At 46.5% G+C, this 25,036-nt stretch overlaps 1 protein-coding gene across 3 annotated transcripts in view; it reads right to left on the bottom strand.

The window, feature by feature from the left end:
• Nucleotides 1-25,036, bottom strand: part of UBE2V2 (ubiquitin conjugating enzyme E2 V2) — a 120,686-nt gene that overhangs the window by 7,374 nt on the left and 88,276 nt on the right. For all 3 annotated transcript variants that reach the window (XM_029591251.1, XM_029591253.1, XM_029591254.1), the window contains exon 3: nucleotides 12,225-12,350. In XM_029591251.1, the coding sequence (XP_029447111.1) occupies nucleotides 12,225-12,350 (126 nt within the window). The remainder of the gene's footprint in view (nucleotides 1-12,224; nucleotides 12,351-25,036) is intronic.

Genomic DNA, 25,036 nt, shown 5'->3' with positions numbered 1-25,036 from the left:
TGGCCTGCACATCCAAACAATAATACCTGAAAAAGCTGTGTAAGGAGGACCACGTTGCAGCTCGGCAAATGTCGACAGGAGATAATCTAACTTCTGCCCATGACACTACCTGAACCCGAGTGGAATGAGCCCAAACCTGACTAGATAACGGCTTCCCAGCATCCTCGTATGCAGCTGTGACTAGCTCCTTAATCCAGCGAGATATGGTAGTCTGTGAGGCTGGCTCTCCCTAACTAGTACTGCCATGAAGGACAAACAGACAATCAGACTTCTGCAAGGGTTCAGTAACCTCTAGATACCTGACAATATGTTGCTTGACATCCAAGAGCCACAACAAACGATACACCGCTGCATCTCCCTCTCTATTCAGAGATGGCAGGGAGATGGACTGATTCAAGTGAAACTCAGTGACCATCTTAGTAAAAAGGAAAGAACAGTACACAACTGGACCGCCCCTGGAGTCACCTGGAGAAATGGCTCCTGGCAAGATAAGGGCTGCCGTTCGGAAACCCTATGAGCAGAACAAATTGCCACAAGAAACACTGTTTTCAAGTCGGCAACCGCAAGGACAGAGAACGCAGAAAGCGAAACGTAGGACCTGCCAAAAACTCCAAAAATCAAATTAAGACTCCACAGGGGCACTGGAAACCACATAGGAGGCTGAAGATGTTTCACTCCTTTCAGAAAACGGGTCACATCGGGATGAGCCGACAAGGAGCCACCATTTACTTGACTCATAAAACAGGCAAGAGCCACTACTTGTACCTTTAAAGGAATTAAGAGCCAAGCCTTTACTCAAATCATCCCACAAAAATTCCAAATGAGTGGAAATTTGACCAAGGAAGGGAGAGTGCCTCGATCCTCACACCAGGCCTCAAACACTCTTCAAACCTGCACACAGGTCAAGGAAGTGGAGAACCTTAGGATTCAGCAAGTGAGCCCTCTTCAAGGGTCATCCCATAAGACAAAATTGAGTCAGATCTTCATGAAGAACAAGTCCCTGCTGCAACAGGTCCTTGTGCGCTGGAAGATGAGGCAAATCCACCAGGAGCCTCCGCACATCCGCAAAACACAGTCCACTTGGCCAATCTGGAGCCACCAAGAGCACTACCCCTCTGTGGCATTTGATTCTTTGAATCAGTCTGCCCAACATGGGCCATGGAGAAAAGGCATACAGTAACTTGTCTTCCAGCCACTCCTGCACTCGGGCATCAATCCCCAATGTCTTTGATCTCGTCAGCAGCTGAAGAATAGCTGAACTTTCACACAGAGTCACCAATAGGTCCAGGAACGGTAGACCCCAGCAATCCCGAATTAGCTGAAATGTTTCGTCTGACAATGCCCACTCTCCTGGGTCCAGACTCTCCCTGCTGAGAAAGTCTGCTCTTACGTTGTCTTTGCCTGCAATGTAAGAGGCTGAAATCATCTGGAGATGCTCCGCTGCCCATTCCATAAGTTGATCAATTTCCTGCGACACTTGTTGACTCTTTGTACCTCCCTGCCAAGTGATGTAGACCACAGTCGTTGTACTGCCCAACATTAATCAGACAGATCGACCCTGCAGCCTGTTGCCGAACTGAAAACACAGCAGCCAGACTGCCCTGGCTTCTAGGCGATTGATGTTCCAGAGAGACTCTTCTGCACTCCACAGCCCTTGTGCTGTCAGTTCCAGACAGTGAGCTCCCCATCCTAGGAGAATCGCATGCACTGTCAGAACTAGCCAGTCCAGTGGGGACAGAAAAACTCCCTTCTGTAGATGATCCACCTGCAGCCACCACTGAAGCTAAAAGGAGATGTCAGTCAGCAGGTGAAGCCAAACCGAATAGTCCTGGGACTGCAGATTCCACAGAGATAGCAGTGAGCACTGAAGAAGATGGATATGCGCTCTCACCCATTAAGCCATTAAGCCAAGGACCTGAAAATAAGACCCATACAGTCAGGCGCAGAGTGTTTAACAGACGGATTTGAGCCAGCAACTTCCGAATTTGAGCTTCTGGCAGGAACACTTGCCTTGCTGCGTGTCGAACTGAACCCCCAGCTATTCCAGTGTCTGAGTAGGCTGAAGACTGCTCTTGGCTAAGTTCACCACCCTGCCTAGCTCCCGCAACAGAGAAATCACTTTGCAAGTCATCAGGCGGCTCTCTTCCAGCAACTTGGTACAGATCAGTCAGTCATCCAAATAAGGGTGTACCCTGATTCCATCCTTTTTCAATTCTGCCACCACCACCACCATCACCTTGGAGAAGGTTAGGGAAGCAGTGGTCAGACCAAAGAGCAGAACCCTAAACTGAAAATGGCATCCCAGAAAGGGGAACTGCAGGAAGAATTGATGTTCTAATCGGATGGGAATGTGAAGATATACCTCGGACAGATCCAGAGAGATTAGAAATTCCCCCGAATGCACTGCCATGATGACGGAGCACAAGGTTTCCATTCGAAAATGCCTCACTCGTAGATGAATGTTGATGCCCTTGAGGTCCAGGATGGGATGAAAAACACCCTTCTTTGGCACAATGAAATAAATGGAACATCGCCCCGTATTTTCTTAAGAAGTGGGCACAGGGACCACAGCCTTCAGACTGAGAAGCCTTGCCAATGTATCCTCCACTGCCTGCTTCTTCTTCGGGGAGTGGCAGAGAGACTCCATGAACACGTTCTGAGGAATACTGTGAAACTCCATTGCATAGCCTTCTCGTATCACCTCCAGGACCCACTGATCTGAAGTGATTTTGACCCATCTCCAATGAAAGAGAGGGGTGTTCCCCTATCTTCTGTTCCCGGGGAGGGTCGGCAAAACTTCATTGGGAGGCTTGGGAGGGTCTACCACCTGAGCCTGCGTTTCTTCTAGGTTGACGAGGATGAAAGAACTGAGACCTACCCAAAGGAAGAGGCCTCCAAAATGACGCTCCTCTGTAAGACCAAAAACGCTTGGATCCCCCCCTAACATGACCTCTCATGTTAAGGGAGCGCTTCGCCTGCTTATTTTCCAGAAAACGAGGAACTGGAGATTCGCCCCACTTACTGGCCAGCTTCTCCAATTCGCTGCCAAACAATAGCAAGCCATGAAAGGGCAACTTCGTGAAATTTGCCTCGGAGGTTACATCAGCCGACCAATTTCTCAACCATAATGGCCGCCACTATAGAAGCCATCCCTCTGGCTGAAGTGCGGACCAAATCACAGCCCGCATCTGCCTAAAAGGCAGCAGCTGATTCCATAACTGCCCTGGAATTGACTCCCAAGTCAAACAAGAATGAACCACCAAGGAGCAACAGAAAGGAATCTGCAGAGTCACTGCCATGGCTTCAAATGCCCGCTTAAAGATAGTCTCAATCTTTTTATCTTGAGCACCCTTCAAAGCCGCTCCTCCTTCCACAGGAATAGTGGTCCGCTTGGAGACTGCACACACAAGAGCATCTACCTTAGGAAACCGTAAGTGCTCTCTTACCACTGGATCCAGTGGGTACAGGCCTTCCAAAATCTGACCCCCTTTGAAACTAGCCTCTGGGGCACCCCACTCAAGATCAATCAATTCTTAAATGGCCTCCAATATGTGGAGAAAACAAGAGGCTTTATGGAAGGAAACCAAAATAGGATTTCTCTTTGGCTCAGACACAATCTGCCCAGGAACTCCAAGCATAGTCATGGTCTGGGAAGTCAGAGCTGGCAGCTCATCTTTATGAAAGAACCACAACAGTTTTATTTGATTCCAACCCAGGGGGAATTTCACCATCCTCAAGAGGCGCAGAATCGGTATCATCATCTGTACCATCCGGAACCATATACAGAGTTTCTGCTGCCAGTGCTTAACCGAAGGTCCAGGCAAGGAGCCCACTGGTGCCTCTGCCCAAGGAGCATTGGGCAGGGCAATGGACTGCACCTGAAGAAAGGATTGCAACCCCTGGAAAAATCCTACTCATGAAAAGGAAGAAGAATCCAGACCAGGAGGAGTACTTATGGAGCTACCTTCTCCTGCAGAGGAACCAGTTAGGGGCGAACCAAATACAGGCGTCCCCCTGAATTGTCTTCATCCAGATCAACATCTGGGCTGGGAAGAACCAGGCTTAGTGAAATCAGAGAAGACAATTCCCCCATAGCCTCCAAACAGTGCTGGCACAATTCAGTGGGCACTCTAGGCTGAGATACCCAAATATGACAAGCAGTGCAAAAAGAAAATTATTATTTACCTGCTAATTTTCGTTCCTGTAGTACCATGGATCAGTCCAGACAGTGGGTTATGTCCCCAATCCAGCAGATGGAGTCAGCACAAGCTTTGAGGGGGCGTATCCATATATACTACTACCCCCTCTGCAGGAGTTCAGTATCGAGTATATCAAAGCCCGAGTAGAAACCCCCGAAGGATCAAGTTTGTGGAAACAGATAATGAAAACAATTGTAACCGCAACAAGTAACTGCAAACATCCTACCAACTTGTAGGGAGCTGTGAAAAACAGCGAAAAGAAACAACTGTGAAGACACAGAACACTGCGAGCAAGAAGCAGCGCAGAGCTGAGCAGGATCAAGAACCCAAACGCGGTGGGCGTCTGGACTGATCCATGGTACTACAGGAACGAAAATTAGCAGGTAAATAATAATTTTCTTTTCCCTGTACGTACCTGGATCAGTCCAGACAGTGGGATGTACCCAAGCTTCCCTAAATCGGGTGGGGTCCTGCGAGGCCTGCTCGGAGAACCTGCTCGCCAAAGTGTCCAGAGACCGAAGAGGCGAGGTGCAGACGATAGTGCCTCGAGAACGTGTGTAACGATTTCCAGGTGGCTGCCCTACAAGTTTCCTGCGAGGATACCGAGCGAACCTCCGCCCAGGAAGCCGCCTGAGAACGTGTAGAATGCGCTACGATTCCGGGTGGGGGAGTCCGACCCGCCCCAATGTAAGAAGCAGCAATGCCGGCCTTCAGCCATCTGGCAATGGTAGTCTTCGAGGCCTGAGACCCCTTCTTAGGACCGGCCCAGAGTACAAAGAGATGGTCAGAGGTTCGGAACTCATTTGTAGCCTCCAGATAGAGGCGCAGAGTGCGCTTGACATTCAAGAGACGGAGAGACTTCGGCTCTGAAGAAGAGAAGGACGGCAACTCCACCGTCTGGTTCACATGGAATGCAGAAACCACCTTCGGAAGGAAGGAGGGAACGGTGCGAAGCGAGACTCCAGAGTCGGAGAAACGGAGATAGGGCTCTCTACACGACAGAGCCTGCAGCTCCGAGATGCGCCGAGCGGAACAGATGGTCACAAGAAATACAGTCTTGAGAGTGAGATCCTTTATCGTTGCGCTGCGCAGCGGCTCGAACGGTGGTCCCGACAGGGAGCAAAGCACAAGGTTAAGACTCCAGGAGGGACAAGGGTCCCGCAACGGAGGACGCATATGCTTGACACCCTTGAGAAAACGAGCAATGTCAGGATACTGTAGAAGAGAGCCCCCATCGCTCCACAGCGAACCAAGGGCGGCCACCTGAACCCGTAGTGAATTATAGGCGAGCCCTTTTTCCACCCCCGCCTGTAGAAACTGAAGGATCTGAGGTACAGAAGCCTTAGCGGGTCTCGTGGCCTGGCTGGTACACCACAGCTCGAACACAGGTCGCCGACGTCGATGTCTTTCGTGCCCGCAATAGCGTGGATACTACCGCCTCCAGGTAGCCCCGACGCCGGAGGCGGCGCCTCTCAAAAGCCAGGCCGCAAGACAGAAGAGTTTTGTCTGCTCGAAAAATACCGGGCCCTGATGTAGGAGCTGGGGGAGGTGCCCCAGCCTGATTGGCCTGTCGATCACCAGCTGTAGCAGGTCCGCAAACCAGGGTCGCCTGGGCCATTCTGGGGTGACGAAAACCACGGTCCCCTGATGGCTTTCTATTCTGCGGAGCATCCTGCCCACCAGGGGCCATGGTGGAAAAGAAAGATATGGCGGCCACGGGAGGACCAGGGCATCCACTCCCTCCGCGCTCTCTCCGGCGACTGAAGAAGCGTGGAGCCTTGGCGTTGAGAGCGGACGCCATCAGATCCAAGTGAACGATCCAAGTGACCGATGAATGAGAAGTTGCATTGCTTTGTCGGAGAGAGACCACTCTCCGGGTCCAGCAGTTGACGACTGAGGAAGTCCGCCTGGACGTTGTCCACACCGGCGACGTGCGAGGCCGCTAGCCGGACGAGATGACGCTCCGCCCATTGCATCAGCAGCGCCGCCTCGAGCGCGACCTGCGGGCTGCGCGTGCCTCCTTGTCGGTTGATGTAGACCACGGTGGTAGCGTTGTCCGATAGGATTCTGACTTCTCGGTTCCGAAGAAGCGGGAGGAAATGTCGCAGAGCTAGCCGGACCGCTCTGGTTTCCAGACGGTTGATTGACCACTTCGCCTCCACCGTGGACCACGTCCCCTGTGTGGCGCTTCGATCGCAGACTGCACCCCAGCCTGCTAGACTGGCATAGGTGGTCACCACCACCCAATTTGGCAGATCGAGGGACATGCCACGGGCCAGTTTCGGCGGATCCAACCACCAGCCCAGACTGTCCCTGGCATTCTGTGGGAGCGGGGAGAATCATCTGATAGTCCTGCAATACTGGTTTCCAACGGGAGAAGAGCGCCCACTGTAAGGTCCTGAGGTGCGCGAAAGCCCAAGGTACAAGGTCGATGGTGGACCCCATCACTCCCAGGAGTTGCAGGTAGTCCCAGGAGGTGGGCTCTGGTAACGCAGAGAACCGTCGTGTGTGATCCCGCAAGGATTGAGCTTTGTCCTGGCGCAGAAAAACTTTGCCCAGTAGGGTGTCGAAAGTTGCCCCCAAAAAAAAAAACCCAAGCGTTGCGAGGGCATGAGGGAGCTCTTGGAGAAGTTCACTACCCATCCCAGGGAATGTAGAAACCGTACTACTCGAGTCACCGCTGAGCGTCCATGATCGAATGACTTCGCCCGGAGGAGCCAATCGTCCAGATAAGGATGAACCAGGATGCCCTCCTTCCGGAGAGCTGCCGCCACAACTACCATGATCTTGGTGAAGGTGTGCAGCGCCGGCGCCAATCCAAACGCGAGAGCCGTGACCTGAAAATGCTGGTCCAGAATTTTGAAACGAAGGAAACTGTGGTGGTCCGGGCGGATGGGAATGTGCAGGTAGGCCTCCGTTAAGTCCAGGGAGGCGAGGAACTCCCCCCGATGCACCGCCGCAATCACTGACCGGAGCGTTTCCATGCGGAACCGAACGACTCGAAGGGATTTGTTGACTTCCTTGAGGACTAGGATAGGCCGGAAGGAACCGTCCTTCTTTGGTACGACGAAATAGATGGAATAGTGGCCCGAGCCCACCTCTCCGAAGGGCACGGGCGCAGTAGCGCCTATCTCCCGGAGTCTGTCCAGAGTCAGCTGCACCGCTCCTCTCTTGAGGTCCGAGCCACAGGGGGAAAAGATGAACCTTCCCTGCGGGGGGCGGACAAATTCCAATGCGTAGCCGTGTTTTATGGTATCCAGGACCCACTGGTCCGAGGTGATCCGTGCCCACTCCCCTTAGAAATACGTTAGTCGGTCCCCAATCCTGGGGACAGGGGAGTGGGCGAGACTGGCATCATTGTGAAGACTTGGTATAGGGGGTTCCCGGTTCCGGGAGTAGTGCGTGCGGGCTGATGCCCGCGGAAGGCGCGCAACCAGGGCTGAGACCTGGGGGCGGATGGCCGGGAGCCCGTCTGTCTGTAGCCCCTGTAGCGCCGTTGCGCTCTGGCTCTGGTCCGAGAAGAAGAAAACGCTCTGGATGGTCGAAACCTATCCTCCGGCAGCCGATGAACAGCGTTCTCCCCCAGGGACTTGATGATCTGGTCCAAATCCTCCCCGAAGAGGAACTTGCCCCTGAAGGGAAGAGAGCCCAGACTGGACTTAGAGGACGTATCAGACGCCCAATTGCGTAGCCACAGTAGTCGTCGTGCTGCCACTACCGAAACCATGGATCTTGTGAGGACCCGAAAAAGGTCGTACGAGGCGTCCGCCCCATACGCCACTGCGGCTTCTAGCCGATCTGCCTGGGCAGCCTCATCGGACGGCAGGTTCTGAGACGTGAGGAGTTGTTGCACCCAAAGGAGACTAGCCCGCTGGGCAAGCGAACTGCACATCACCGCCCGCATACCCAGAGCGGAGACCTCGAAAACCCGCTTAAGGAAAACTTCCAACTTACGATCCTGTGTGTCCCGCAACGCCGCACCTCCCGTCACTGGGATAGTCGTCCTCTTCGTGACCGCCGACACTGCGGAGTCCACCTTTGGGACCTTGATGAGGTCCAGAAAATCTTCGGGGAGCGGGTACAGCTTTTCCATAGCCCGGCTGCTCTTCAGGGAGGCCTCCGGGGTGTCCCATTCCCTGGTGAGAAGTTGTAAAAAACGAGTCATGAATGGGAAAAGCCCGAGCCCTCGGCCGGAGTGCCGCCAGGACAGGATCTCCCTTCCTTGAAGAAGTGATGACAGCGGGAGCTACTGGGGCAGGCGGGTCTGGTGGCGGATCCAAATCTAATTCCTGGATGATCTGCGGGATGAGGTCGTCCAGCTCTTCCCTCTGGAAGAGGCGTAGGGTACGCGGATCATCCCCCTCCTGTGTGCCGTCCCCTTGTCCCCCGTCCGGGAGGTCAAGTCCATGTCCCGCTGGGTCTGGCACCGCCCCCACTGCCGCGGGCGTGGATCGGACCCGGGTAGGAAGGCGGGAGGCCCCCACTCCCGGAGGGTCGGGGGGGGCCGGCGTCGAGGGCGACATCCGAGGGATCTTAGGAGGGGGGGGGTCCCACAGGTGCTTCCAGCCCCTGCAGATAAGCGGTATGCATGAGCAGGATAAACTCCGGAGAGAACCCCGGCCTGCTCGGGTGCGCTTCGGGGGCGGCGTGGTTCCTGCTCCCTGGCTCTGGGTGCTTGGTTCCTGCACCAAAATCGGGGGAACACCCCCGCTGGTAGAGTCCTCCAGGGATCCGTTCTCCCTCGTGGCCTGCGCCTCAGGGCGCTCAGAATGTAAAATGGCCGCCGTTCCCGCCAAAAATGGCAGAGTGGCTGGCCCGCACCGCCCGGGCAAAAAAGAGAAATCAGTCAGGGACTGTGAGGTACCTTCCCCCCCGGGAAGGCATCGTGCACAGATGCCCTCCCGGGAAATCCGGGACCCCGGGTCTCCGCAGGCCGCACAGCGGGACGGCCGCGGCATCGGGATCGCTGCAGGAGAAAAGAAAAAGCCACGGGGGGGGGCCACGCGCACAAAGGCGCCGCTGCGGGGGGGGCCCGGTCGGCCCGCACTGCCCGCTGTCTGAAAATAGAGGAGGGTGCCGCGGGGGGGGCCTTCCTGGCCACACGACCCGCCCCAGACATCTTTCCCTAAATGGCTCAGCAGCCCATGAGGAGCTGTAAAATGGCCGCGGGTGAGGGAGTAAAGAGCGAAGAGGGCCGGCTCCACCGGCTTTCGCGGGCACCGGGGGCTGAGCTGTAAAGGAAAAAACTACAAAGGAAAAACAAACTTACCCCTGGCTGCAACGAGAAATAAACAGCAAGGCCGCAGAGAAGAGACAAGGAAGATAAACCACTCCCCAGAAGTTGAAAGAACTCTGCCTTTTTTTTTTTTTTTTTTTAAACTTAATACAAACTTGATACAAACTTGATCCACAGAAAAAGACAACAAGCCATAATCAAGCAAGAAAGTGAAGGAAAAGGAGGGGAAGCCTGATTCCCCTACTCGCATCTGCTGGAGTCAGAAGATACTGAACTCCTGCAGAGGGGGTAGTAGTATATATGGATACGCCCCCTCAAAGCTTGTGCTGACTCCATCTGCTGGATTGGGGACATAACCCACTGTCTGGACTGATCCAGGTACGTACAGGGAAGAGAAGATGCTTAGGCTTCTTAGGCACAGGTGCCAATATAGCAGACAATGCGCTGAGCGGTGGGCCAGAGGCATGCATCTAGCTGGTTTTTTTTGTTTTATTTTTTTTTAGTACACGTTCAACTAGGCACGCAAAAAACTAGGTATCCAACAGGTAAGCGCACACACCTAGGCGCTTAAGTAGGTGGCCAAAAAGGTAAGCACGCAAAAAGCCAAAGCACACAATACCACTTTAGCACAGAGAAACAGCGAGTAATGTGGGCACACAGACAACAAGGCCTGACTGTACGCCCAAAAACAGAGCGCACCACTGGATGCACAACTAGATGCACACGCCAGGCTGACAATACTATAGAGGGCAGTCTAAGTAAGCGGGCAAAAAAACCCATTGATGCCTACCACACGGCACGCAGAGAAAAGCCTTGGAGCAGGGCCTAGCCTAAGGAGACTGCTCAATCCCCCCAGGCTGCCCATGTCCCTCGACCTCCCACAGAGTGGGATGAACCTCGGACTGGTGCGCTGAGCATGGAGACTAGGAGAGGAGGAAGTCCTTCCTTCTAAGTCCCTGTATAATTTATTTTTTTTTTAAACTTGCCAGAGTTCAGCCCTACCTGGCTGAGTACAGAGAGAGTCTCAGGCTGCAGGGGGGAGAGGGCAAGTGCCATCACCACCGTGCTCAGCTTCCTGCACCTACTGTTTTTCAGCTGCACAACAGCTAAGTCCGCGCCAACTAAAAACAGCCAACGGACCAAGGCACTTGTCTGAGGGACTACAGAAATCACCTCAGGAATTCTGAACTGTGGAAATGACCAAGTGGTATCACCACAGGAGAGCGGGGAAAAATTATTCCTGATTTCTCGTTTCTTTAAAATGAAGCAATCCCTAGTGGGGAGATGCATGTCCACCATCTGCTGGAGGTAGAGAATACTGGCAGGCTGAGGTCATTGCAGGGGTATACGTACTGTGACATCAGCTTGCTCAGTCTCCATCTGCTGGTGGAGGTGCATAACCCACTTGTTCTGGATTCATCTGACTGGGCATTAAGAAATTAGTGGTTTAGGTTACCACTCAAAACACATTTTAAACATTGTGGAATTTCAAGGTCAAAACCATTTAATATTTAAACATATAAAACATTTAAAGTGCCAATAATAAGTTGAGTGTAAAAAGAAAGGCTGGAGCATTGTCAATACCAGCCCTCGTTTCCCGTGGGTTGAGCATTTGGGTACCAGGGCCGGCTTGAGTTAGGTGGGCCTCCGTGTGTCGATGAAGAGGTCAGCCTAGAGGCAGCAACTATGGAATTGAAGAGTCTGAACTGGACAAGACGGAGACCCGGGCGCCAATAGGAACCAAAGTGTGACAGGGGGTGCCCGAGCAAGAACAGGCCGAAGCCTGAGAGGCCCAGTCCAGGACAAAGACAAGGGGTGTGTCGCAGAACAAGCTGAAGTCAGGGCAAGCGTCAATCAAAGGCAAGGCTGAAGTCAAGTCCAGGAGAAAGGCAATAGCGTGGTCAGGCGAAGCAGAGGTCTGGACTAGGAGATGATCAGTAGCGAGGTCAGGTGAAGCAGAGATCTGGACTAGGAGATGATCAGTAGTGTGGTCAGGCGAGGCAGAGGTCAGGTCCAGGAGAAGATCAATAGCGTAGTCAGGCGAGGCAGTGGTCGGGTCCAGGAGAAGATCAATAGCGTAGTCAGGCAAAGCAGTGGTCGGGTCCAGCCCACTCCACCTGCCGACATCGGGGACCCGTAGGATCCCTCCTACCGGTAGCGTCAACCCCACCTCGGCCCAAGGGTCTACCTCCCGCGCAACAAAGTCAGTATGGGGGACTGATTCTAAAAGATATCAGGCAATTGTAATTTTGCAGGGATTCTAACTAAAATCACAAATCTCTGACATCTTTTAGTGTTCATTCCCATGTCAAATTTCAGCCAAATCTGTTCAATAGTTTCTGAGTTCCAGACAGAAACAGGACTCACCATCAATAAGTGCTCTTTCACTAGTCAAACATACCTAAAAAGATACAACTTGACATTTTGAGTGTCTGAATCACATCATTGGCCTGTGGCCTCAACATGCCTTGGAGGTGTGTTGCCAAGAACTCTGCATTATGTCTCCTTGGTCTATCTCAACTTGGAAGACAAAATCTTTATTACACTAGGCCCACTGAGCTTGATTCAGAGAAAGCAACCATCAAATTTAAGTTAGGGCATAAAAAAAATCTTGTTACACAGTGGTAAGAATACAAGCAAATATAGAAATACAATTAGCTTTTAACAGTTTGAATACAAAATGTAATTAGCTGGAAGGATGGCCAAAGTTTTTCTTACCTTACGGTGCTGCAGTCAGTCATAATATGATTTCAATGGTTTATTGGTACATTTAGTGTACTCTAACTTACCATTCCATTGGAGTTATTTATTCCATTCATATTCATTTTAGTTACAAATCTAACTGTAGGAGGAGCTTCAGGATATTTAGGTCCACATTCTATTTTCAGACTGTATATTCTGTTTTCATAATTTGTCTGGAAAACACAAAAAAAGTAAGGTTATTCAAGAAATTGTTTATTCAAAACCATTTTTAGAGTTTTATTTTGTGGTTATTCTGTTTTTAAAAAACAGCTTCAAATTTTGTTTTTCAGGCCTTTTTAAAACCACCTTCACTAGATTCTGTTGATGACACCTTCTATACAGCATTCGATTGTTACTGTTCTGTAAATTTAAGCAAATAAAGAGATGTTACCAGGATCCCAGTCCCAACCCAAATCTCCACAAAACAAAATAGGGCTTTTCACTACTCTGTTAGCCTTGCTGGAAGAGTAAACTGTGCTTCTCCACTATAGTGAGGATGCATGAATTAGCAATGACATGTGGGTGACATTATCCTATGGTGCTGAACAGATCCCTCCCACTGAGCATGTGCAGGAACTCCCACATGAGTGCTGTCTTATGAACCTCAGTCATTTTTTTGTCCTTCCTTCCATCCAGATATTCACTTCTCTCTCACTCTTTTGGATAGATTTTCTTAAATTCTGTGGGGGTTTCCCCTCTTTTTTCACTTACTAGTGCCTCAACAGCCCTTCAACAGTACTTCTGCTTTATTAAAAAAAATAATAAAAATAAAGATGCCCGGGCAGCAGAAGCCCATCAACGGCTTCCAGGACTGCATATGCAAGCACTAAATGTTTATCAAAGATAGACAATCTGTGCTACAGATGCCTGGGGCCATCTCATGACTTCTCCAATTGTTAACAACTGTGGCTGGATGTCCCCCCAGTACTCAGAACAGAGCCTCTGGGACTCTCCAAGTTCCTTCCCATCCACAGGCTCCATGTCCAGGGCTCACCCAGCTACAAGCAGCCATTATTTCAAGGATGATCCCTCTACTCTTCAGCATCACTGAGCTCTTCTCACTCTTCAACAGCTCACTGCCCAAGGCAGACAGAGGGAAAGGTATCAACCAAAGTCTCTAACAACAGAGACACAGCCTAACCCCCTGACTAGTTTTTGATGATTTTGAGATCTACCTCCTCTAGTAGGGAAAGGTTCTCTCGCACTCTTCTAACTCAATGGATGTGCAGAGACTGGACAAGTTGTTGGTGCAGGAGAAATTCAAGATAAACTTTCTCTAGACAATTTTCCCTTTCATTCAATTAGGGGATGGAATATGCGCTCTGGATCTGAAAGACACTTATGTACACATCCCCATAAGAAATTCCCTAGGTTTGTGGCAAAGGACATAGGCTACCAGTGGAAAGTGCTCCCTTTTAGTCTCTTTGCAGCCCTGAGAGTGTTCACAAATACCTTGCGGTAATGGCAGCACAGCTTCATCAGCAGGGAATCTGCAAGTTCCCATACATGGATGACTGGCTGGGAATAGGTCATCCCTATCAGGAGCTCCAGAGACTCAAGAAAACTATAGCTCTCTAGTCCCTGGGTTTCCTGCTCAACTTTGACAAGCCAAATCTGGTTTCAGCTAAGAAATTTAGTTCATAGGAGCATGGATTGACTGCTTCAAACGAAAGCGTTACTCCCTGTTGAAAAAGCTACATTGCTGAGGACCTGGTAAGGTCTCACTTCAATAGGATCAAGCATCAGCAAGGCTGGTACGGGTTATACTTTGACATGTGGCTGTTGTGATGCATATTATTCCTCTGATTCATCTGCACAGATGGGGCTTTCAATATCAATGGGATCAATTCTATCAGCCTTTATCCTACCAAATCTATGTGAAGCCCAGGATCAGAGCACGTTTCCAGTATGGGGATGAATTTCGAAGTTCTAAAGATGGGCTTCTTGCTGAATGTTTCACTGATTTAACAGGCTGATGAAATATTGGGCGCTAAAGTCAGCAGGCTGCTGAAAGTGTGACTGAACGCACGGTTTTGGATGTGCTAGACTTACACCCGATGCAATACCAGGATTAGTGCTTCCAAAACGCGCATCCAAACCAGCACATAGCTAATAGTGCTCATCACATGTAAATGCATGTTGATGAGGCTATTAACTAGTACGCCCGATGTAAAAAGTTACTGCATGCTGGATGTGCACATTTTTATGCTCAAAAATTAATGCCAGTCCTGGTCTCCCACTGCTCTTCCCTCTCTCCCCAGCAAGACACACACAATTCTTCAACGAACACTGCTGCTGTTCCTGACCCTGCTATCAGCACTTTCAAGCCTGGAGTGGAAAAGCAGCAGTGATTGTGGAAGCCGGCAACAGCAACATGGCTTTTGATTCTTCCCACTCCTGCGGCCCAGAAGAGGAAGTGATGTTTACCGGGAACGTGGGAAGAAGAAAGGGCCATGCTGCTGCTGCAGAAATAGTGTCCTAAGGCTTCCCCTGGGCCCCACAGCGATAAGAAGGCAGCACTCATCTGTTTGCCTGTGCTGTGAACATCGCGGCACAGAGCCGTCAGCTGAGAATATGGTCGCAAGGATTTCCTTCTGCACAGCTGTTTGGGAAATCCATTGATTAGCTGCCCCAGGTTTGTGACGTTTAATTTTTTTTTAATGGCTCCTTCTTCAGACCTACAGGTCCCGCTGATGTCATCACTGATGTCAGCAGAATTGTGGTTTAAATTGTAATGACCCCAATGCCTTCTGCAGCACCTCCAGCGCACAGGTCTCTCTGCTCTTCAGCCTCTCCGGCAGCACACAGGTCTTTCCGCTCTTCAGCCGCCGCTGGCCTGGCCTCCAGTGGCAGCGCATAGTGACTCTCCATTCTTCGGCCTCACCATCCTGGCCTCCAGTGCACAGAGTCTCTCCACTCTTCGGCCCTGCCCCTGGGGAGAAGGGAAGCACAAGGGGGGCAGTGGGACACCGGGAGCCGTGACACACCTACCGGTGCTTGGCGACACACCAGTTGAGAATCGCTGCTCTACGGGACATCTTCATCTTGTTCTAGATCAACAAGCAGGGAGGTGTGTGCTCTTATGCTCTCTGCCAGGAAGCTCTCAATCTAGTCGTAAGCAAGAAATTACAATGCCCATCTCTGGGCAATTTATCTTTGCGTTGGCAAAAATGTAATAGATGCCAGGTGTGTTTACAATTTTATTGAAAAATAATTATATAAAAGTAGCCAGACTCCGGCCGAGTTTCGCCACAAAGTGGCTGCCTCAGGGGCTATAAAAAAAACAAACATTGAAACGTGAGCATAAATAAATAGTGAGTAAAATATATAGAAAGAGTAAAAATGACAATAAAATAAATATTATCTAAACATGACTGACACATATATATTGGTAACATTTAAATTTAGACAGTGCTGGAGACATATAAATATAATATAGTGTTTAAAAAGAATTTGTGTATACTTGTGTATTTAAAAAGACAATGGCATAGACACAAATAATTATCAATTTATACCATGTAATTGATTCGTTAAAATATGAAGTTTACAAAACAACTTTGTTAACTTTAGCTGTGATTAAGTGGCGTTACCTGTATACGTGTTCGGTGTGCAAATGTGGTCGTCTAATGGTTTCAAACTTTGACATCTGTAAAAATGGAGACTGAACATGTTCACGTTTCAATGTTTATGTTTTATAGCCCGAGGCAGCCACTTTGTGGCGAAACTCGGCTGGAGTCGGGCTACTTTTATATAATTATTTTTCAATAAAATTGTAAACACACCTGGACATCTGGCATCTATTACATTTTTTCCAACCTGACGGCTTTTATAGATCGCCTTCCTTTTTGTTTCTTGGGTTTCCCCCCCCCAATTTATCTTTGGAAAACCTAGAACACATTAATGAACCATCTCAGCAAAATGTTACACCTATATGAGTGGCTTTGGATCAAGGAATCATAAGACAACTTGCTCAATTGTCGAAGAAAGCCAGTGATCAACCTGTTCACCTTGTAAGACAAAAGAGTAGATGAGACGTTCTGCTCCATGCATCAAGCAACTACAGATCAGTTCCTGATGCTTTTGTGCTAGACTGGAGCATCTATCTACTCTCTACATACTCACCGATTCCTCTTATTTCCAGAACCTTCTAGAATGTCCTTCTGGACAAATAAAGGATAATCTTCATAATGCCAGCCTGGCCCTGGCAAGTGGGATAATCATATCTAGTCTGTCTCTCAGTTCAGTCTCAAGGTCCATTAGGAATGTCTCTTACTCATCACAGGAGAAAAGCAGGCTCTGGCATCCGAATCTGCCATTGCTGGCCCTTTCGGCATGGATGTTGAGAACATAGTATTCTCTCTCCTTACTTCTTTCCAAAGAGGTGGACAATGTTCTGAGTTTTGCCAGAAAAAAAACTTTCAATCCGACAATCCTACAGTTTCAAATGGAAGAGGTTCTCAACTTGATGTAGGACCAGCCAACTAGATCCCTTTTCCTGTGTCCTGAGGGACTTGCTTCAGTATTTATGGTGCCTCTTGTCCTCGGGTCTTAGCATCTCTTCAATCAAAGTTCATCTTAGTGCCATGTGGCTCATCACAGCAGGTGTGAGAAGTCCTGATCTCTCCGCATCCTTTGTTATTAAAACTCATGAAATGCCTGCAGCATTCTAAACCTCCAGTGCTTTGGAACCTCAGTGCCCTACCTCAACTCATGAAACTTCTTTTCAAACCTCTCCAGTCAGCAGTCTGAAGATTTTCACCTAGAAAGTATTGTTTTTTATGCTGTCACTTCAGCGTGAAAACTGAGTGAACACAGGTTCCAGTTTCTAATTCATCATACCTTTAGTTTTTTAATAATAATGTGATTGTATAAACACTCCCACTTCCTTGCAAAAGTGGTATCAGAATTTCACATCACTTAAGCTATTGTGCTTCTTGAATTCTTTCCAAGACCAAATGTACGCACAGGAGAATGAGTTCTTCAGTCCCTGGACTATATGAGTGCCCTGTCATATTATCTAAAAAGGACTCAAACTTACCGTCAAGCTTCTCACCTATTCGTGTCCTTTGATTCCAATATATTTGAAATGCAGTTGCTAAACAATCTCTTTCCAATTGGCTAGCAGACTGGTTTACAGATTACAGGCTCTGTCAAGGCTCACAGAGTGAGAACCATGGCTCATTTCAGGGATATATCCATTGAGGACATTTGCAAAGTGGATATAAATAAAGTCAAATAAATATATAAAAATAAAGCTGCAACTTAGTAGCCTGATCACAGCTCACATCCCACTACTGTTTGGACAGCATATCCAACAGAGACATTAACTTTGGACAAGCAGTTCTGCGCACCTGTTCACCCAGTAGTCTACCCTCAACCTGGAAGGGCTTGGTTGCCTATAAGTAAGTGTTACTGCTGTACAATCCTCAGCCTGGGACTCTCCGTGCATAATAGCTAAGTCCCACACAGTGAGGGCCTCAATGTTGGTGGGATCCCCAATCCCCACTAGCAGAGTGGAGACTCAAATGTTTATAATAAATAAAAAAATACCCCATGTTGATGTCTATTTATAACTTTTTATTCCCTCTATAACAGATATCGAAGTGATGATCCTTTCTTGTGGAAGGAAGACTTTCACCTGAGTCAGGTCTAGCAGACCTCCTACAAATTGCAATTGAAATGATTAGTTCAAATGGGAGGTTGGGTAATTTATGTTGAAGCTTAGCAATGCCAACACCTGGATAATTTTGCTCATTGAGTCTGCAGCACCTCCGTGAGATGTGCTCTTGATAAAACAAAGAAGCACATATATCCCCATAAGAACATAAATTACCATACTGGGTCAGACTAAAGATCCAACAAGCCCAGTATCCTGTTTCCAACAGTAGTCAATCCAGGCTACAAGTACCTGGCAAGTACCCAAACACTACTACTTAGTTCCCATGCTGCTGATACCAGCAAAAGCAGTGGCTATACCTTAAGTCAGCTTGATTAATAGCAGTTAATGGACTTCTCCTCCAAGAATTTATTCAAACCTTTTTTAAACACAGCTACACTAACTGCACTAACCACATCCTCTGGCAACAAATTCCAGAGCTATATTTTGTGCTGAGTAAAAAATAATTTTCTCCAATTAGTTTTAAATGTGCCTCTTGCTAACTTCATGGAGTGTCCCCTAGTCCTTCTATTATCCGAAAGAGTAAATAACTGATTTGCATTTACCTGTTCTAGACCTCTCATGATTTTAAAGACCTCTATTGTACCCCCCCCCCCCCACCTCCCCTCCCTCAGCCATCTCTTCTCCAAGCTGAACAGCCCTAATCTCTTTAGCCTTTCCTCACAGGGGAACTGTTCCTTCCCCTTCATCATTTTGGTCACCCTTCTCTGTACCTTCTCCAATGCAACTATATCTTTTTTTTAGATGCGGTGACCAGAATTCTACACAGTACTCAAGGAGCGGGTCTCACCATGGAACGATAGAGGTGTTATGATATTTTCCATTTTGTTCACCATTCCCTTCCTAATAATTCCCAACATTCTGTTTGCTTTTTTGACTGCCTCAGCACACTGAACTGACAATTTCAATGTGTTATCCACTATGATGCCTAGATCTTTTTCCTGGGTGGTAGCTCCTAATATGGAACCTAACTATTTATTTACTTATTTAAAGCTTTTATATACCGAAGTTCATATGTACATCACATCGGTTTACAGTTAACAGATAGCAAAAATGAAAGGGGGAAAGGAAGGAGTAGTAGTTATCTCAAACAATATAAATAGTCGCATTAAACAATATAAAGAGGAAGGTTACAATCATAGTTTCTTAGTTAGATAAGAAATTGAGAGAAGAACAATGATAAAGCAATGAATGTGAAACAATAAAAGGAACTAAGTACAAGAGGATTGTAATTGTTTGTTAGTGGATGGACAAAGGTGGGGAGTTAAGTAAAAGCCTGCTTGAAGAGCCATGTCTTTAATTTCGTTTTAAATTTCTGAGTGCAGGGCTCTAGTCGTAGGTCAGGGGGCATAGAGTTCCAGTGAGAGGGGCCAGCAATGGAAAATGCTCTCTCTCTGCTGGAGATTAGATGTGTGAGTTTAGGTGTGGCGATATGTAAGGTGCCGATGTGGGTGGATCTGGTGGGTCTATTTGGGGTATGGAAGTGTAGGGAGTTGTTTAGCCAATGTACATTTTGATTATGTAGAATCTTGTGGACTATTATGAGATACTTGTGGAGAATTCTGAAGGGGATTGGAAGCCACTGGAGGTCTTTAAGAATAAGGGTGATATGATCATTTTTGCAAGTGTTCGTGAGGACTCTGGCAGTGCCATTTTGTAACATTTGAAAGGGTTTGAGGGTGGGAGCAGGGAGACCTAGGAAGAGGGAGTTGCAGTAATCGATTTTGGGGAAGATTATTTCTTGGATGGAGTTAATGAATTTTTTTAAGTTAAGTTGGCTGTCTTGGATGACGCCAAGGTCTCTTACCTGGTGTAGGATTTGGAGTGTATGGAGTTGGTGATAGAGAGAGGTTTAGTAGTCTGGTTATGAGATATAAGAAGGATTTCTGTTTTGCAAGTATTAAGGGCGAGGTTCAGATTAGTTAGGAGGTGGTTAATTAATGTTAGACAGTTTTCCCAGATTTGGAGGGATTTGGGGATAGATTCAGTGATGGGAATTAGAATTTGGACGTCATCAGCGTAGATGAAATGAGTGAGACCTAGATTAGATAGGAGTTGGCAGAGGGGCAACATGTAGATGTTGAAGAGAGTGGAGGATAAAGAGAAGCCTTGGGATATGCCTCGGGTTAATTTGATAGGATCGGATTCGCTGTTTCCTATTTTGACTTTGTAATGTCTATTATCTAGGTAGGATTTAAACCACAGCAGAGCGGTGCCAGTTATGCCAATTTCTGTGAGTTTGTTTAAAAGAATTTTATGGCTGATGGTGTCAAAAGTAGAGGAGATATCTAGCATAGCTAGGATGTATGAGTGGCCATTATCCAGACCTTTGAGGAGTGTGTTAGTGAGAGAGATAAGCAATGTTTTGGTGCTAAAGAATTTGCGGAACCCAAATTGTGAGGGGAATAGAATGTTTTTCTCAAGGTGTTCAGAGAGTTGGGTGTTGACTACTTTCTCTAGTAGTTTTGCTAAGAAGGGGAGATTGGAAATAGGTCTGAAGTTTGCTGGTTCAGAGGGATTCAGATTGGGTTTCTTTAAGATGGGTTTGATTATAGCTTGTTTCAAAGTGGCGGGGACATTTCCATGAGTGAGGGATGAGTTAATAATTTCAGATAAGGGTTTGACTAGAATGTTAGAGATCGATTTTAGGGAATAAGATGGGATGGGATCGGCTGGGTGTGATGCTGGTTTAATTTTCTTTATGAGGGATTCGGTTTCAGCAGTGGAGATGGTTTCAAAGGTGTTTATGACTTCATTAGGGTTTTTTGGGATGCAGTTAGTATTGGCGTTGGGGGGGTAAGCTTTATCATTAGGTTGGTGATTTTGTCATTGAAGTAGTGGGCAAGGTCATTGCATTTGGTTTTGGAGTCGGTGGTGGATATAGGAGGGGAAGAGGATTTTGTTAGGTCGGAGACATAAGAGAAAAGAGAGCTTTGGTGTTGTATTGGAAGTTGTGAATTTTCAAGGCGTATAAGTCGCGTTTGGTTTTCAGGATGGTAGTTCTCTAGTTTTGAAGGGTAGTTTTGTAGGTGGCCAATAAAGTAGGTGTGGGATCTTTCCACAATTTCTTTTCGATGTTTCTTAAGTAGCGTTTAAGTGTTTTGAGTTCAGGGGAGTACCAGGCTTTTTTGTTATTGTGTGAAAGGTTTGTTTGGTTGTAAGAGGGCAGAGTTTGTTGGCTATGTTAGTGGTGATGTTAGTCCATGTGGACAGGGCAAGATCGGGGTTTGAGCTGTCTAGTTCGTTTAGGACATTAGTAAAGGATTCAATGAGGTCATCTTTGTTGCAGGGTTTTCTGATTTGTATGGTGGAGCTATGTTCAGGGAGAGAGAAGGAGTTTTTATTTATGGAGAGATTTGTTTTTATTAGTGAGTGGTCGGACCATGGGACAATGGTGCATGTGGGGGGTTCAGATTGGTGTATGAGGGAGTTAATAAAGATTGTCTAGGGAGTGACCAGCTTTGTGTGTAGGGCGGTTTAGAATTTGTTTATAGCCCATAGCATTCAGGGAGGATAGGAAAGCTTCGCAATTAGGGGATGGGGGAACAGAGTCTACGTGCAGGTTAAAGTCACAGAGAATTATGGCGGGGTGCTAATATCAATGTTATCTGCAATAAATTCTATGAGTGGGGAGGCATTGTTTTCGAGGAGACCGGGGGGTGGGGAGGGGGTAGACAAGACATACTTGGAGGAGGGAAGATTTGAAAAGGCCAATTTCAAATCTGGGTTCAGTTTTAATGGGATGAGATAGGAGTCTGAGATTTTTCTTAGCTGCTAATAGGAGTCCTCCCCTTCTTTTTTTGTGCCTTGGTATAGAGATGACATCATAGAGGTGTGTGGGTAATTGGTTTATGAGGACTAGATCAGTTTGAACCAAATTTCTGAAATAGCACAAATGTCTGGTTTATGGTCAAGCAATATGTCGTTTAAGATCGGGGTCTTTTTGGCAAGGGATTGGGAATTAAATAGCATGAGGGAGAAGGCTGTGAGGCCAAGTAATTGTGTCATGGGAGATATCATGATGGGTATAAGGGATCTTCGGTGAATAGTAAAATGGATTATGAAGGATTTTTTGTGTATGTCAGATTGATTTGGGAACTTAGGTATAGGGTGTGCTTCCATGCTGGCTAGGGGAGGGATAGGGAGAGCATTAAGAGTATAGGGGAGAGACGTTGATTGGTGTAGGGAGTGTGTGGAGGAGGTGTTAAAGGTTTTTGAAGAGTGGTAGATGATAGAAGGGAAGTAAGAGGGGAGATTAGGGGGAATGAAGTGGGGAGAGAGGGGGGAGGAAGCTTCGGTTTGTTGGACAATAATTGGGGGGGGGGGGGGGGGGGAGAGAGAAAATGAGAGGGTATATTGCAGATTCTGGTGAGCATCTTGTAGTTACAACATAGGTTATTTTTCCCTATATGCAACACCTTGCACTTGTCCACATTAAATTTAAGCTACCATTTCGATGCCCAATCTTCCAGTCTCACAAGGTCCTCCTGCAATTTATCACAATCCACTTGTGATTTAACTACTCTGAATAATTTTGTATCATCTGCAAATTTGATTACCTCACTCGTCAGATTCCTTTCTAGATCATTTATAAATATATTGAAAAGGACTGGTCCAAGTACAGATCCCGGAGGCACTCCACTGTTTATCCTTTTCCACTGAAAAAATTGACCATTTAATCCAACTCTGTTTCCTGTCTTTTAACCAGTTTGTAATCCACAAAAGGACATCGCCTCCTATCCCATGACTTTTTAGTTTTCTTAGAAGCATCTTGAGGGACTTTGTCAAATGCCTTCTGAAAATCCAAATACCGGCTCATCTTTATCCACATGTTTAACCCCTTCAAAAATAAAGCAAATCTGTGAGGCAAGTCTTCCCTTGGGTAAATCCATGTTGACTCTGTTCCATTAAACCATGTCTTTCTATATGCTCTGTGATTTTAATCTTTAGAATAGTTTCCACTATTTTTCCCAGCACTGAAGTCAGGCTCAGTGGTCTATAGTTTCCCGGATCGCTCCTGGAGCCCTTTTTAAATATTGGGGTTATATTGGCCTCCCTCCAGTCTTCAGGTACAATGGATGACTTTAATCAATTCTGAAATTTAATGATATTTTTAACTAATAGATCTGAAATTTCATTTTTTAGTTCCTTCAGACCCTGAGGTGCATACCATCTGGTCTAGGTGATTTGCTACTCTTTAATTTGTCAATCTGGCCTACTACATCTTATTTTTATTTATTTAATAATTTTTATATACTGACTTTTCAAGTGAGCATATCAAATCGGTTTACAGTAGTTAGCAAATATTAATTTAAACATATTTGCATTTCCAAAGAAGAAAGGAAGTAGATACATAGTTTCATAATGTAAAATAAATAAAATAGTAAACTAAAAATAGTAGGTTAAGTAATCATAAAATTTAAACAATTAGAGAGGCAGAATAGTAAGAGTAGAGATAATAAAATAAAAAATATATACATTACCTTGGTATAAAATCAGTGGTTTGAACTCATGTTAACAGCTCTTGGAAGGCTCGTTTAAAAACCCAAGTTTTAATCCCCTTTTAAAATAATTTGATATCTGCTTCTAATCGTAATTCCTGTGGAATAGAGTTTCATAGTTGGGGTCCAGCAATAAAGATAGTTCTCTCTCTTACATTATTTAGATGCACAATTTGGGGGGAAGGAATTGGCAACATCCCTGTTATGGTTGATCTAGTAATTCTTGAAGGGACGTGGAAATGAAGTGATGAAGTTAGTCATTCAATTTTTTCATTGTAGAGGGTTTTGTGAATTAGGGACAAGATTTTATGCTGGGCCCTGTATTTGACCGGTAGCCAGTGAAGTTCTTTTAATATTGGGGTGATATGTTTGGATTTTCTAGTTCCTGTCAAGAGTCTAGCTGCTGAATTCTGTAGAAGTTGCAATGGTCTTGTAATATTTGCGGGTAGGCCTAAAAATAGTGAATTGCAGTAGTCTAATTTTGATAAGACAAGTGCCTGTAAAACAGTTCTAAAATCTTTTGGGAATAGGAGGGGTTTTAACCTTGAGGATATTTAATTTAAAATAACCATCGCTTATGATTTTTTTAATGCAGGATTTCATAGAGGATTTGCAATCTATAAGGATCCCTAGATCTCGTACTTCTAGGGAGATGGGGTAATTTTTAGCCGCTTCTTGAATTTCAAGCTCTTTTGTTTTGCTTAATTTAGGTGAGATGTATAGAATTTCAGTTTTATTAGTATTTAGGGAGAGATTCGTTTGGGTTAATACCTTTTCAATGGCGGATTGGTATATATCCCAGAGCTTAAGAGTTTGGTCAATAGATTTTTGGATCGGTATTAAAATGTGAACGTCGTCAGCATACACAAAATGTGTTAGACCGAGGCCCGATATTTATATGCTCCTATTATGCAGAATTCTATTAAAAAGTGTTGAGGACAGAGAGGATCCCTGAGGTACTCCATAGCTGAGATCGATTGGATGTGATTTGTTAAAGAAATTTTACTTTGAAGGTTCTATTTTTTAAGTAAGAGTTAAACCATTTCAGAGTGGAGTCTTTAATGCCTATTTCGTTTAGTCTATCAAGGAGGATTTTATGATTAACTGTATCAAAGGCTGCTGAAATATCTAGCAAGATCAGGAAGTTTGGCTGTTATCGGCTCCTCTGAGGATAATATCTTGTAGTGAAGTTAAAAGGGTCTCAGTACTAAAATATTTTCTAAATCCATGTTGTGCCAGATACAGGGTACTATGCTTTTCAAGATAATCTGTTGATTAATTACTTTCTCAAGAATTTTTGATATACAAGGTAAATTAGAAATGGGTCTTAGGTTTGAAAAATCATATGAGTTGGATTGTGGGTTTTTTGTGATTGGTTTTACTATAGGAAAATTAGTTCTTACCTGTTAATTTTTGTTACTGTAGTACCACGGATCAGTCCAGACCGTGGGTTGAGCCTCCTATCCAGCAGATGGAGACAGACCAAAACTGAAAGGGTATCCTATATCAGGACAGAGCCTAACCTGCAGCCCTTCAGTATCACCATTGTCAAAGCAGATAAGAACAAAGAAAATCAAGAAGAAAGATCAAGCAAGTAACTGCAAAACTCAAACGAATAACAAACTAAGCCATTAGAAATATTGAATGGACTCTGTAGGAGAACGCTCTTGCATATCCTTGT

The sequence above is a fragment of the Rhinatrema bivittatum genome, chromosome 2 (genome assembly GCF_901001135.1).
Source record: "Rhinatrema bivittatum chromosome 2, aRhiBiv1.1, whole genome shotgun sequence".
In the NCBI taxonomy this organism is placed as follows: Eukaryota; Metazoa; Chordata; class Amphibia; order Gymnophiona; family Rhinatrematidae; genus Rhinatrema; species Rhinatrema bivittatum.
This window is presented reverse-complemented; position numbering and strand designations above follow the sequence as displayed.